This window comes from Arachis ipaensis, chromosome B8, assembly GCF_059453495.1.
Source record: "Arachis ipaensis isolate K30076 ecotype BB chromosome B8, ASM5945349v1, whole genome shotgun sequence".
NCBI classification, from domain to species: Eukaryota; Viridiplantae; Streptophyta; class Magnoliopsida; order Fabales; family Fabaceae; genus Arachis; species Arachis ipaensis.
The window spans coordinates 8,019,736-8,033,783 of record NC_142443.1 but is presented as its reverse complement, the minus strand read 5'-3'; the positions used below and the strand labels follow the sequence as shown (position 1 = coordinate 8,033,783).

The 14,048-nt window shown below is 36.0% G+C and overlaps 1 protein-coding gene across 4 annotated transcripts; it reads left to right on the top strand.

Moving 5' to 3' along the window:
• Window positions 1-1,052: 1,052 nt before the first annotated feature.
• On the top strand, window positions 1,053-7,490 carry LOC107613547 (homeobox-leucine zipper protein HDG2). 4 transcript variants are annotated; one of them, XM_016315596.3, is made up of 12 exons: window positions 1,053-1,426; window positions 2,102-2,421; window positions 2,931-3,217; window positions 3,291-3,408; window positions 3,495-3,683; window positions 4,182-4,637; window positions 4,738-4,839; window positions 4,915-5,290; window positions 5,498-5,769; window positions 5,862-5,957; window positions 6,053-6,430; window positions 7,002-7,490. In XM_016315596.3, the coding sequence occupies exons 2-11, from the start codon at window positions 2,296-2,298 to the stop codon at window positions 6,416-6,418; spliced, it is 2,388 nt and encodes a 795-aa protein (XP_016171082.1). In that variant the 5' UTR covers window positions 1,053-1,426; window positions 2,102-2,295; the 3' UTR covers window positions 6,419-6,430; window positions 7,002-7,490. The 4 variants fall into 4 exon arrangements, with proteins under 4 accessions (XP_016171082.1, XP_088353111.1, XP_020964429.1 ...); XM_088496985.1 differs by having other exon boundaries at window positions 2,102-2,433; XM_021108770.2 differs by having other exon boundaries at window positions 1,057-1,426; window positions 4,720-4,839.
• The last annotated feature ends 6,558 nt before the right edge of the window (window positions 7,491-14,048 follow it).

Below are 14,048 nucleotides of genomic sequence, written 5' to 3'. Positions count from 1 at the left end.
CTACACCAAAATTTTGCTACAAATACACAAAAGTATTTTTTTAATGTATTTTTTTCTTTTTTTTCCTTATATCTTTTTTTCTCTTAGTTGAATGAATGTAGGTTCATTTTTTTTCAAGTAATTTTGCAGCATTATGTATTTTTTCTTATTCCTTGTTTGATTTTTTTGTTGTTATTCTTATTAAGAGAGTAAAACAAGAAAAAATTTTGAGAAGGTAAAACAAAAAAAAAGATGAATAAGAAAAAAAAAGAAGATGATGATGAAAAAGAAGAAACAGCAGCAAAAGATGAGGAGAAAGAAAAGGAAAAATTTTAAATTATGTAGAATTTACACCGAAATTTCTTAATAATAACACATAACTTTCTTAGTTTTTACACCGAAATTTTGTTACAAATACACAGAAATATTTTTTTAATGATTATGGCACAAAACAACATACAAAATGACTGAATTATCAACAAAACACATCCAAATCAATTTTGGATAATGTCATTAATATGGTAAAAATTCTACGATGGAGATGATTATGATCTTGATAATGAAGATGATGGAGGAGAAGAAGAAAAATGAAAGAAGAAAAGAAATTTTAATAAAAAAAAATGAGAAAGAGGAGGAAGAAGTGGTGGTGTTGGTGACGACAATAAAAAAAAAAAGATAACGGAAAAAAAAAAGAAGAAGAACATATACAAATAAAGATTAAAAAAAAGTGCAGGTATAAATATTAATGACTTGTTAAATTTATTTAGTTAATTAACTTATATGTTGAGATTTATTAAAAAAAAAAATAACCCCCAACAACATGGAGAGAACATATATCATATCATATAGTAGATCATGCGAAAAAGTGAATTCAATATAGAATGGAAGCTAAGTAACAAAAAAAAAAAACTAACTGGTTTGGTAGCCGTCATTGGTTGCTCTATCAACTCTCTCCCAATGCCCAAATACATAAAAATAAAAAAAATAAATATGGGTTCTCTCTCTCTCTTTCACTTTCTCTCACTAGTCACTAGCAAATTACTACACACCTCTTTCGCACCACCATTTAATGCAATTGCACCATCTCAATACGCTCAGCAATAACTCATCGCTGCCACATTTTTCTCCATCCCCCTCTTTCTCCTCTCTTTCTTCCATCCTTCAATTCAATTCCTTTGTCCTCACTCTTTCTCTCTTCTCCTTCCTCCATGTGAACATCATCTTTTTTTTTTTTCTTCTTCTTCTTCTTCCTACCTTCACTGCTTACCCTATAACCAACCCTTTTCCATAACTCTCCTCAAAACAACCTTTCTTATCCCTCAAAAGGGTCCCTTTTAAGGCAACAAGCTTGTGCTTATACCCCAAAAGCAGATCTAAATTAACTGCCTTTATCTTCTTATTATAGATATATAGCTATAGCTTCCCCAGCAACTACCGCACCTCACTGGTAAGTGAGAGTTTCAGATCATTCATTATTATTTTTTCTTCCAAACCAAATCGGTGCTGCTGTGTTTGAAATCTTCCTTTTGATTTTTTTTTATTTTTTATTTTTTTTGAGTGAGTTGGTTTCACTCTTGCATATATAGCTAGGGTTGCTAGAATGTGAAAAGGAAACGGTAGGTTTGCTTAAATATAAAGGAAAGCAAGAACTATCGTTGGATTTTTTTTAATTTTTTTCCCTAGATCTTCGTTGGCCTTATATATTCCCCCTTTTTTTTGTTTTCTTAAATAAAAAGAAATTATTACTGTATTTTCATATCCTGATATGATCCTTTGTGAGTTGATTTTTGTAGTTTCAGAAAATTGTCAACAATAGTACACTTTTCTTCTCTGCATTTTCAGTCACTTATATATATGTCATATATTACATCACATTTCTTTCGGAAATCCTTAGAAACACTCAGAAAAAATGTTAGTCCAACCCTCCTCTACTATCATTAATTTTTCTTCCTTACACATAATTCTCTCACTCTGAACAAATAGCATAATAAGAAGCCCTTAATTAATACGTCAACGTTTTCTAATTTGCCTAAATTTTATTTTATTTGATCACGTTGCTTATTATATAGTATATGTTATACATGTTAATATGTTATTATGTTAACTTCATTTTTATCTGTAGTGACGTACTCACATTAGCCTTGCCACACCGCCGTACCAACTGCAAGAATCTAAAGAGAAATTAAAGGATCCAAACTTGGATCGGAAGCTGAATTCATCGAATTAGTAAAAGGGTCTAAGAAAATCTAACTCTCTAACCCAATAACAAAGTTGTTATTACTATTATTATTGTTGTTTTGGGGGTTGTGGAGAAATATGCCAGCCGGTATTATGATTCCGGCGAGAAACATGATGTCATCGATGATCGGAAGGACCAACAATGGAAACAGCCTTGGGGGTGGGTTTGGATCTTCGTCTTCCTCTGGACTCTCTCTTGGCCAGGTTAATTAATTGGTGCGCTTCACTTTTAAATTAATTTAATTAATTAATTAATTAGTCGCTTAATTATTAATTTCAACATCCTTATTCAAAATTTTCGTGACAATTTTCTTGTTCTTGTTTCCCATATTTGATGCTAATTTGACTAGCTACTTGTCTATCTATTATGTCTGGATTTATCACAGTCTCTATAGCGCCATTTTCTTTTCTTTTTTTATAATTTTTTTTACCAGTTGGAAAATAAACATCCTTCTCGATATTCGTAAAGCGCGTTATCCTTTTCGATTTTCACTGTTTGGAAGCTAAGTTGTTTACCTCAAAAACATAAATCTAGTACTCTAGTCAAACCCCACTCACCACCCAAGTTTTCAGCACAAACATAAACCCTTTTTCACCATTTTTCAAAACTAACAAAATAGATAAAGAAAAATAGTAACATTAAAAAAGAAATTAATAAAAGAATAATGACTTAGTGTACTTGTACTATAAACCTCGTATTCTGTTGATGTTAGATTGAGAACCACAACAAGGGTTCAGAGACACATCACCAAAGATCCATGGATATGTTTCAAGCCAACATGATGGAAGGTGGTCAATTGCACCACCACGGCCTCGAGATGGGTCAGAACACGCCGGAGAGCGACGTTCCTAGAATCCGAGAGGACGAGTTCGACAGCGCCACCAAGTCCGGCAGCGAGAACCAAGAAGGTGGCGCCTCCGGCGAGGACCAAGACCCCCGCCCTAACAAGAAGAAGCGTTACCACCGCCACACCCAGCACCAGATCCAGGAAATGGAAGCGTAAGCAGCTATAAACGATAATCAATTTTATATTCACATTTTTGGATTTATTTATTTATTTTGGTTCCTTTAGATTCTTTAAGGAGTGTCCGCACCCAGATGACAAGCAAAGGAAGGAACTGAGCCGTGAGTTAGGGTTAGAGCCATTGCAAGTGAAGTTTTGGTTCCAGAACAAGCGCACTCAAATGAAGGTAACCACTAACCACTTTCTTTCAAAAGCTTAAACTGTTGGGTAAAGACACGCAAATAAATATACATGTTAATAATATCCGTGCAGACGCAACATGAGAGGCACGAGAACACGCAGTTAAGGACAGAGAACGAGAAGCTGAGAGCGGATAACATGAGGTATAGGGAGGCTCTTAGCAATGCCTCTTGCCCCAACTGTGGTGGACCAACCGCCATTGGAGAAATGTCTTTTGATGAACATCACTTGAGGCTTGAAAATGCCAGGCTAAGGGAAGAGGTATACTACATACAATATGCACCTTACCAACAATAACAATCTTCTCTCTCTGTTTCTTGCTACTTACTATTTGCCGAATAATAACTGTGAAAAACGTGTAATCAAAGTTGAAACCAACAGTTTCCCACTAATTTATCGTGTTAAATTAGTCTGACACGGGAATAAGTACCTTGCTCTAAATATATACTACATTAGCCACAAGCACAAAGTTATAAACTCGTTTAGAATGGTTAAAACAACATATTAAATTATCTAACAGTATTTTTTACTATCAATCTTAGATGAATACAACTGTACATAATTGCATGTAAATTTACACTTTAAATAAATAAATTGTTAGTAATTTTAAACACTTGCAAATTGCAATTACAGTATATATTGGTAACAAAACAACACTTTCCCCCCTCTATCCGACAAACCCTAGATTCAAGAATATATGTAGTTGAAGTTGATGAGCCTTGAAGTGTTTAATTTGTGTTTGTTACTTTTGATGTTCAGATTGATCGGATTTCTGCCATTGCTGCAAAGTACGTGGGGAAGCCAGTGGTGAACTACCCACTCCTTTCGTCATCCTCAGTTCCAGCACGTCCGCTAGAACTCGGCATTGGTGGTTTCGGTGGGCAAGCGGGCATGGGTGGCGGCGACATGTACGGAGGAGGTGGAGCCGGAGATCTTCTGAGGCCAATAAGTGGGCCCACTGAAGCAGACAAGCCAATGATAATAGAGCTGGCCGTAGCGGCCATGGAGGAGCTGATTGGAATGGCACAGATGGGTGAGCCTCTTTGGTTGACCACACTTGATGGTGCCACCACTGTGCTTAACGAGGATGAATATGTTAGATCTTTCCCCCGTGGAATCGGACCCAAACCTAATGGATTCAAATGTGAGGCTTCACGAGAAACCGCTGTTGTCATCATGAACCATGTGAACCTTGTTGAGATTCTCATGGATGTGGTAATAATACTAATCAATTGCATGTGTTATGCGTACACATATCAGTAATTTCTGTCAAGATGCATGATAATTAAAAAAATAGTTGTTTTCGTTTGATCAGAACCAATGGTCGACAGTTTTCTCTGGAATAGTTTCAAGAGCGGTGACTCTAGAAGTTCTATCAACAGGGGTAGCAGGAAACTATAACGGTGCCTTGCAAGTGGTATGTGTATATATATATATACATGGATTGAGAGGAGCATGAATGCATATTGTTAATTAATATGTACTGATGCAGATGACGGCGGAGTTACAAGTGCCTTCGCCGCTGGTGCCAACAAGAGAGAGCTATTTCGTAAGGTATTGTAAGCAGCACGCGGACGGCACGTGGGCAGTGGTGGACGTGTCGTTGGACAATTTGCGGCCTAGTCCTTCGGCCAGGTGCAGGAGAAGGCCTTCTGGTTGCTTGATTCAAGAAATGCCCAACGGCTATTCCAAGGTCATATGGGTTGAGCACGTTGAAGTTGATGACAGAGGCGTTCATAGTCTCTATAAGCAGCTTGTTAGCTCTGGTCACGCCTTCGGTGCCAAACGCTGGATTGCAACCTTGGATCGCCAGTGTGAAAGGCTCGCTAGTGCCATGGCCACTAACATTCCCACCGTTGATGTTGGAGGTAGCAAATAATTAATTACAATAATTGCTAATATTGATATCTGAGAGCTGTTAAATAAAAATTTAATTAAATAAGTTAAATCATCTAACGACTCTCAAGTATCAACTTTATGTGAAGTCCACTGCACTTGTTCACGTAATAAATAACTTCCTTTCTTTCTTTGTTTTTATGAGATGATTAATGTGGTCGGTGTTGAGTAACTAACAGTGATAACAAACCAAGAAGGGAGGAAGAGCATGCTGAAACTGGCGGAGAGAATGGTGATAAGCTTTTGTGCTGGGGTGAGTGCTTCAACGGCGCACACGTGGACAACGCTTTCTGGAACGGGTGCGGATGACGTCAGAGTCATGACACGTAAGAGTGTGGATGACCCTGGAAGGCCACCTGGCATTGTTCTCAGTGCTGCTACTTCTTTCTGGCTCCCAGTCCCTCCTAAAAGGGTCTTTGAATTCCTCCGTGACGAGAATTCCAGAAGCGAGGTCACCGTTTTTAACTATCAAATTGAGTTCAAATCTTTCTTCTACTCTTCAATCTTCATGTATGTCTAACTAGCTTTGGAAAAATCAAACAGTGGGACATCCTTTCCAATGGTGGAGTTGTTCAAGAAATGGCACATATTGCTAATGGAAGAGATACTGGAAATTGTGTCTCTCTCCTTCGAGTCAATGTATGTTACGTACTTTGACCTACAATTTACTTTATTTAGTATATATATATATATATATATATATTCAAAAATAGTTATCCTTTTATTTGTTTCAGAGTGCGAATTCAAGCCAGAGTAACATGTTGATATTGCAAGAGAGTTGCACGGATTCAACTGGGTCATTTGTGATCTATGCCCCAGTGGACATTGTTGCCATGAATGTGGTTCTGAATGGAGGAGATCCTGACTATGTGGCGCTTCTTCCTTCTGGCTTCGCTATTCTTCCGGACGGGACAACGCCCGACGGAGGTAGCGAAGCCGGTGGACATGGTGGTTCTCTCTTAACCGTTGCGTTTCAAATACTGGTTGATTCCGTTCCAACCGCCAAGCTGTCTCTTGGTTCTGTTGCCACTGTTAACAACCTTATTGCTTGCACTGTTGAGAGAATTAAGGCTTCTTTATCTGGAGAAGCTCCTTCATAAAGAAAACCTATGGTATCAACTTGCATTATATTTCTCACCTAATTTACGCCACATAACAAAAATAAAATCACAATCTTTTTCTACACTTTTTGGTTCATAATTTCACCAAGAGGAGTGTTAGGGGCAGCAAGTTTTGTAATTTGTAACTATTAATTAATTATTATTAGTGTTTTTAATGGTATAAAATTACATCTAATGATGTGAAATTACTCACTTTTCTTTTGATAGTTAAGTGCTGGCCAAATTTTAATAAAAGTGCTGCCCCTAGATTTTTTCTTAGAGGAATTCTAATCCATGTTATTTCTTATATCATTTTTGTCCTATTTTCTAAATTCGTCACTAATATGATCAACAAAACATTGATGAAACCTAATTCATGATTTATACGGTTCATTCTTAGTGTTATTGTCCCTTTTTGGTCTTGGAAACTAGTGTTTGAGTGAGATATATTATGGTCATATGTTAAATTTAAGGTTTGTGTGTATATAATATAATGATATACACTTAAGTTTTCTAACAATGTACATGATATATCAAATTGGGAGCGTGAATTAATGTGTTTGGTTTAAACCTTGATATGCAGTTGTATTAGAAGAAGGAAAATGGGGGGTGCATTGCATTTTGGAGAAATGATGGAGGAAGGTGTATGTTTGGGAAGTTCGGCTTATACACAAAACAAGCTAAGGAAATGGGGGGAGAAGTCAAGAGCGCACCTTATTGCATGAACCCTTCTTTGCACATCGATCATCACCAACTTTATATGATCATCAGTGCTTAGAGGATTAAGGTTCGGGAATTGACTTCCCTTGAATATTATTATACCAAACAAGCTATATATCGAGCTAAGAGGCTTCGATTAAGACCTTAATTACTACTTCATTCTCTTCTTCGTTCATCACCTTCTCAAGACAAAACAACATAATTAATATTTTATTCTTAGCTAGGGTTTAATTTTTATTGTTGTTATTAGCTTTTTTGGATATGTAACTGGCGTCTAGCTTTAACGTACCCCCTCTTATGTTGTTCCTTCTTCACTTGTGCTAATCAATTAATATTATTGTTGTTGTTGTTATTTGTGTTTTAGCACTTGCAAGTTTAATGGAAAGCTTGCACCACTACCAAACAGTGGCTAATTTAATTTCTCACATCAGTTTCTTCACCTCATTCATATTTTTCTTATTTTATATATGGATTTTGAGATGTATGTTGCTTTCATTAATTTTCCTAGTGTCATGATATTAATTTTTAAAAAAATATAAGCTAATAGATGCAGGCAACATATATTTTTTTGGTGATTAAACAGAAAAGAAAGAAAAAAAAGATAAAGATAAAATTAAATTAATTAGCTAGATTCATATTTAAATCTATTAGATGTTAAAGTTTACTTTATGCTTGACTCTAATTTGAGTGAAACAATATATATATATATATATATATATATATATATGTAAGTAAGTATTTTTTGATTTGTTTAATTTTTGGACAAGTCTTTTTTTTCTTTATTTTATATTATTTTTTTTTATTTTTAAAATTCACTAAGAATTAAACTCTAAATTTTTTGATATAAAATTTTGATATCATGTATGTGATACATTCTTTTTCAGAAATTTAGGCTGATAAATCAAAAACTTCATCATGACTTATTTATCTATTTAATTTTTTAATCCTATGTATATATGGCATATAAAGTATAAACATGTTGAATATCATATCTCACATCTAGGTGTTGATTTAGAGGCACAAAAGAAAATGTTTAAAGTGTTTTCTTGTAGTGTCAATCTCTCTAACGTAACAGCAGTAAAAGGAGCAAGCTCCCATAAATATGAAAGTATGGGTTGGTTATCAATTTCAACATCAAAATATCAAATGTTCAAATTGACTTGTCTCTGCTTCATATATAAGACTGATATTTGCTCCTAAAATGTAGTATGATCCTAGCTTTGTCCATAGATTTTACATCAAGGGAAATGAATAATGTTTCTTTTTTCTATTTTTTTTTTTATCGTTTGAAAACTGCGTCTAATTTTGTCAAAATTGATTATTGTAATCCAGTAATTGAGAATTGAATTACTTTATTATTTTTCTATATATGTCGCAATAATCAAGCTTATTACTTATATGATTAATTTCTTTAAGCAACTTACTTTGATTTGATTGGAATTTTAGGTTCTGTTTGTTTATAAGAATAAGACACTAAAATAGAAAAAATACTAAAATATTAACAAGGAATATAATTTATTTTTTTATTAATTTTTTTATTATTATATTTTTTAAAAAAATTTAAATAAAAAAATAAAAATAAATTAAATTTTTATAATTTATTTTAATTTATCACTAAATAAAATATAATAACACTAATTTTTATTTTTATATTTTTTATGTCTTATTTTTAATATTTTACCTTATCCTATTCTCATAACTAAACAAAACTTATAATGTTGTAGAACTTTATCCATCCTTGTTATAGAATCTCTACATGATCACATGCATATAGTTGCGACTAAAACATCTCAACTACTTTGTTTGCTAAGATTCTTGAAAAAGATGCATCACCTCAAAGGATTGTTGCGGTATCAATATGTTTTCAATAATTGGCATCAACAATACATAGATTTCATCTATAAAATTTTACTCTATATATTTTATCTATCATATACTAAACACAACAAACCTTACCTAAAACAATTTAGGGGAATAGTTTGTTGAGATTTTTTCGGAAGGATTATTGAACACTTTCAATGATATTATATGGATAATATATACTAAGAAAGAACATTGAGTAAAAAACTAAAAATATATATTTATTAATGCAGTCAATCCTTAACGGCTAACAATCAATTAAATAGGGTTTTAAAAAATGAGAGAGAGCGTGAAAAAGAAAGCGTGGGTGAGAAATACCGGAAGAAGTAGGTATAGAAAACAAGAAAAAGATTCAAGAGTTTGGAATCGAGAAAATTATTGAAAACTAGAGAATGAATTTTTTTCAATTTTCGTGAATAATTTTCCTGAAGATATATTAAAGAGAGAACGGTTTCAATTATATATATATTTGCGTTCATACATTACACTACGAAAGGAGGAGCCTTGATGGCTATAAGAGAAATGAATCGAATGAAGTTGAGAGAAAATGTTATTTTTGTGGGGAAAGTGAAGTATAGAAGAATGTTGGGTACGAATGAAATGAAGAGAACTTTGAGAAAAGAAGATGATCAAAACACTACTACTCGTTGGCCACAACGCGGGGAGGTTCAGATAGAGGGCCAGATGAATACAAAAGAACCAAGAAAGGAGACGAAAGACCTAGATCCATATGAAAACGGGTGGACAAAAAATGTGAAAGTAGTTGTGGTAAAAGAAAATTTGGACTGGTTACAGAAAAGCCTCGTGGGAGGGACAACAATTGCTATTAATTTTAACTATTTGAAAGATCAGATTGCAAAAAACCTGCCTCAAGTCATCCAAGTACGAGAACTGGGCGCATACAAAGTTTTACTGACTTTTGATAGTGTGTTGAGCGTTGAAGAGACATACACTTTTAAAATGAATAGTCTTCTACAATTTTTCTATAGTGTATGGAGATGGGAAGAGTCAGAGCAAAGTGAAATCAGAAGAGTGTGGTTAGAATATCTTGGAGTTCTGTTGCATGCCTGGTCTGTGGAAATGTTTAAAACCCTAGGAGGTCAATGGGGTGAAGTATTTGAGTGCGATACGATGACAGAATCGTGTAATTGCTTCAGTGTTGGATGAGTACAAATTGATGCATGTGTTATGGACGTGATCAACGAATGGATACATATTACAATAGGCATCAACAACTTTGATCTTTTGGTAAAAGAGGTGGGGCGCGAGATATATAAAATAGGTTGTAAGTTGGATAATGATACGCTGATGGAGACACAAGCTGTGAACAACAAAGAAAAAGTACTGCATGTAACTGTATAGATGCGACTGTCAGGTCGGTGGGGCAAACAAACCTACCGGAATGCGTTGAGCAGGCGGCAGAACTGCTAATGGCGGTGACGCGGGAGGGTGAAGAAGCTAAGGACAGAATGGTAATTTCAGAAAGTATTTGAACGAGTGGATTAATGAAAATTTAAAAGAGAATTATTTTAATTTGGTAACGTATAAATCAAATAATGATGTTATTGAAGGAAGTGCTGATTTTGAAGGGGGGGGTACCATTATGAGTAATAAAGAAGATTCGGATAAAACTGTATCTTGAATCTTTAACAACTTGAATTGTGGGCTGCAAAGGAGTTCCATAAGGGTAAAAATAATAAACACTAGCATTAAAAAAAGCTAGCCCAAAAATACTAGTAATTACAATATGGGCTATGAAATGCATTTGGCCCAACTAATTCATCAAGCTTAACCTTGAGGGGCGCTGGGGCAGGAAATTGAGTGGTTCGGGTCTGGTGAAACCGGCTCGTGTGGAGCGTAATAACCTAAGGGAGAGCTGACCCATTCATAGCGCAACAGCTAGAGGAAGGATTCATGGAGGTGGAGGCGCTGACTTGACCTAAGACACACGAGCATGACGAGCTGGAAAAGGCTGAGGGTTGAAACGTGGGAGCCATAGGTTCGAGAACCGTATTATTGTGGTGAATGATGGGGCTGTGGTTGAGAAGGTTATGAATGATGGAAGCGGCAGTGCAAAGGCGTTTGGGAACGAGAAAGTTGTGGCGGTACCGACGGAGTTGGAGGATGTAAGGATTAGAGGGATTGAGGGGGTTGATTACGCTGAGCTCCTAGCGAATAGAGGCTATGGATATGATGGAGCTGTCGGAGGTAAAAATGGTGGAATCAAGGAGGTTTGCGACGTGGGAACTTTGAGGATATTGATGGGAAAAACGGTTCAGATGGGGAGAACAAGTCTGTAAGTGAAGCTGAAGACAGAAGCTACACAAATAAGAAAGTTGATGTTATTGATGCTGTAAATGGACGTAGTGGATCGAAGGTAGATCGGAGGATGTTAGTGCAGGGTGCGGATGGAGTTGGAGATACTCAAAGGGGGGAAGACGGAGATGAAAATGATGAGGAAATTGTTGACAATTAGAGTTCAACTTTGGAGGTGCAGATGCTGGAAAACAAGAGGACATGTGAAGTAGCAGTGGAGTCTGGTGCAATGTTGTACAATGAAGAAGATGATATTATGGCTATTCTCTAAGCTTAAAATGAAAAAATTTCTCAAAAAAGAAGATTGACGAAACAAAAGGCGAAAGCAAGACGGTGCAGACCTAAGAATAAAAATAAGATGTGTAATAGTCTTTTAAAATGATCTTTAGTTTGTGGAATGTTAGGGGGTTGAGAAGGGATGGAAAGTTGAGAATGATAAATGACTTAAAGAAAAAATATAGGCTGAATATGTTAGGTTTGATTGAGATTAAAAGGCATGTAGTGACGAAGTTTGATGTAGCAAGTTTTTAGGAGTGTGATAGTGTTGGGTGGGAATATATGTTGAGTCTGATGGTGCATCGGGTGTGTTGTTGTTAATATGGGATGAAATAATTTTTAAAATGAGTAATTATTATAAAAGGGAGAGATGGTTGTGTATGGAAGGGATCATATTAAAGAATAATTTCAACTGTGCTTTTTTCTTAATTTATGGTGCTCATATTAGAGATGAAAAACTTGTTGTGTGGGAGGAGTTGAGCTATACAACTGGATTATGCTAGGTCCCTTGTTGCTTCATGGGAGACTTTAATGAGATTGTACAAGTAGAGGAAAGAAAAGGTATTACTAGCTTAATAGTATTTGCTGAAGAATTCAAGAATTGGATACAAGATATGCGCTTGGTGGACTTACCACTTAATGACTGTAAGTTTACTTGGTTCAGAGGTTGTTCCTGCAATCGGATTAATAGAGTTCTGGTTAGTCTGGAATGGGTTGAGGAGTTCCTAGAGATTCGCTTAAGAGGAGGATCAAGAGGCTTGTCAGATCACTTCTCGATGATAGTGGAAGATACAAGGTTAAGATGTGAACCTAGACTGTTCCGGAGCCTAGACTCATGGTTTACACATGAAGGTTTTTTAAGAATGGTTAAAGAGGAATGGAGGAGATTATAGGAGATACATTTCATAGATAACTTGAAGACCTTGATGATTCCTCTGGGGTGATGGCACAGAGACAATTTTGGCGACATGGATAAAAAAATTATGAAATTTGAGGAAGAGATAAAAAAGATAGATGACATGGTAAGAAATGTGATATATGATAGAATGGTAGAGGTAAGAAGACAGGCGTTAGTGACTTGTTATGAGAAGTAGTTTGTGATAAAAGAATTGCACTGAAAATAGATGTCGCGATCTCGACTCGCGAAGGACATGGACAAAAGCACCAGGTACTTCCACAACATAGCTTCAACAAGAAGGAGGAATAACAGGATTGATGCGCTGGTAATTAATGGAAGGTTAGTAAGAAATCAAGCAAGAATAAAAATTGCTATCAGAGAGTTTTACAAAAAATTATATCATCAGGTAGAGTCTCCTATGGTGGGTTTTAGGGATGGCCTGGTGGATATGATAGCTCAAGAGGATTCTGCGGCTTTGGAGGTGTTGCCGTCAGTTGAGGATATTAGAGATGCAGTGTGGGACTGTGAATCATCTAGGGCACCAGGAAGTGATAGGTACAACATGAACTTCATTAAGAAGTGCTAGGATGAGAAATTTAAGAGTGGTAATATGCACCCTACTCGTGGGTACCCAACCCGACCCCACCCGGTCGGATAGGGTTGCCAACCCGATCCGCAGCAGGTAGGATAGGGTGCGGGTAGAGCTCTCGTACGGGTCGGGTAGGGTGCGGGTTGAGCTTCAACCCTACCTGACCAACTCGCACCCTATATATGTATATGTTATATACTTATATAAAAATATGTTTCAAGGGGATGTTGAACCAAAACCTCTCACTAAATGCAAAAGATCCTTAGCTACTATAAAAAGACCATTAATTGATAATTTAATATTTCTTTTACATAAAAGTTAGTTCTATTTTAAATTATCATCAACTTATATAATAATGTTGCATCTTTTTTGTAACCCACGGGTAGGGTCGGGTATTCGCGGGTTAAGAACGGGTAGGATTAGGGTTGAGATATTCTCAATCCGTCGGTAGGATAGAGTTGAGTTATATAAAAATCTCAACCCGTAGGTAGGGTTTGGGTTGGCTCCAAACCCTATCGTACCATACCCATTGCCACCCCTAGATGAGATTGGGGTTGAGTTCACGACAATTGTGTTGGGGTTCTTTCAGACATCTAGGTTACCGACAGATTCTAATATCACATGGGTTGCATTGGCACCAAAGTTCATTGGAGCTAAGGAAATTAAGGACCTTGGACCAATTAGCATGGTTGGTTGTATGTATAAGGTGATTTCTAAGGTATTGGTTAGGAGGATGAGATCAGTTATGCCAGGCTTGGTTGGAGAAACTCAGAGTGGATTTGTCAAGGGTCGAAAAATACATGATGAGACTCTTATTGCTTGTGAAACTGTACATTGGCCTAAAATAAAAAAAAGGAAGCGGCAATAATTAAGCTAGATTTTTAAAAGGCATATGATAGGGTCAAGTGGAGCTTTGTGGACATTATTCTGTAGAAAATGGGTTTTGGACGAAGGTGAAGGGAGTGGGTTGT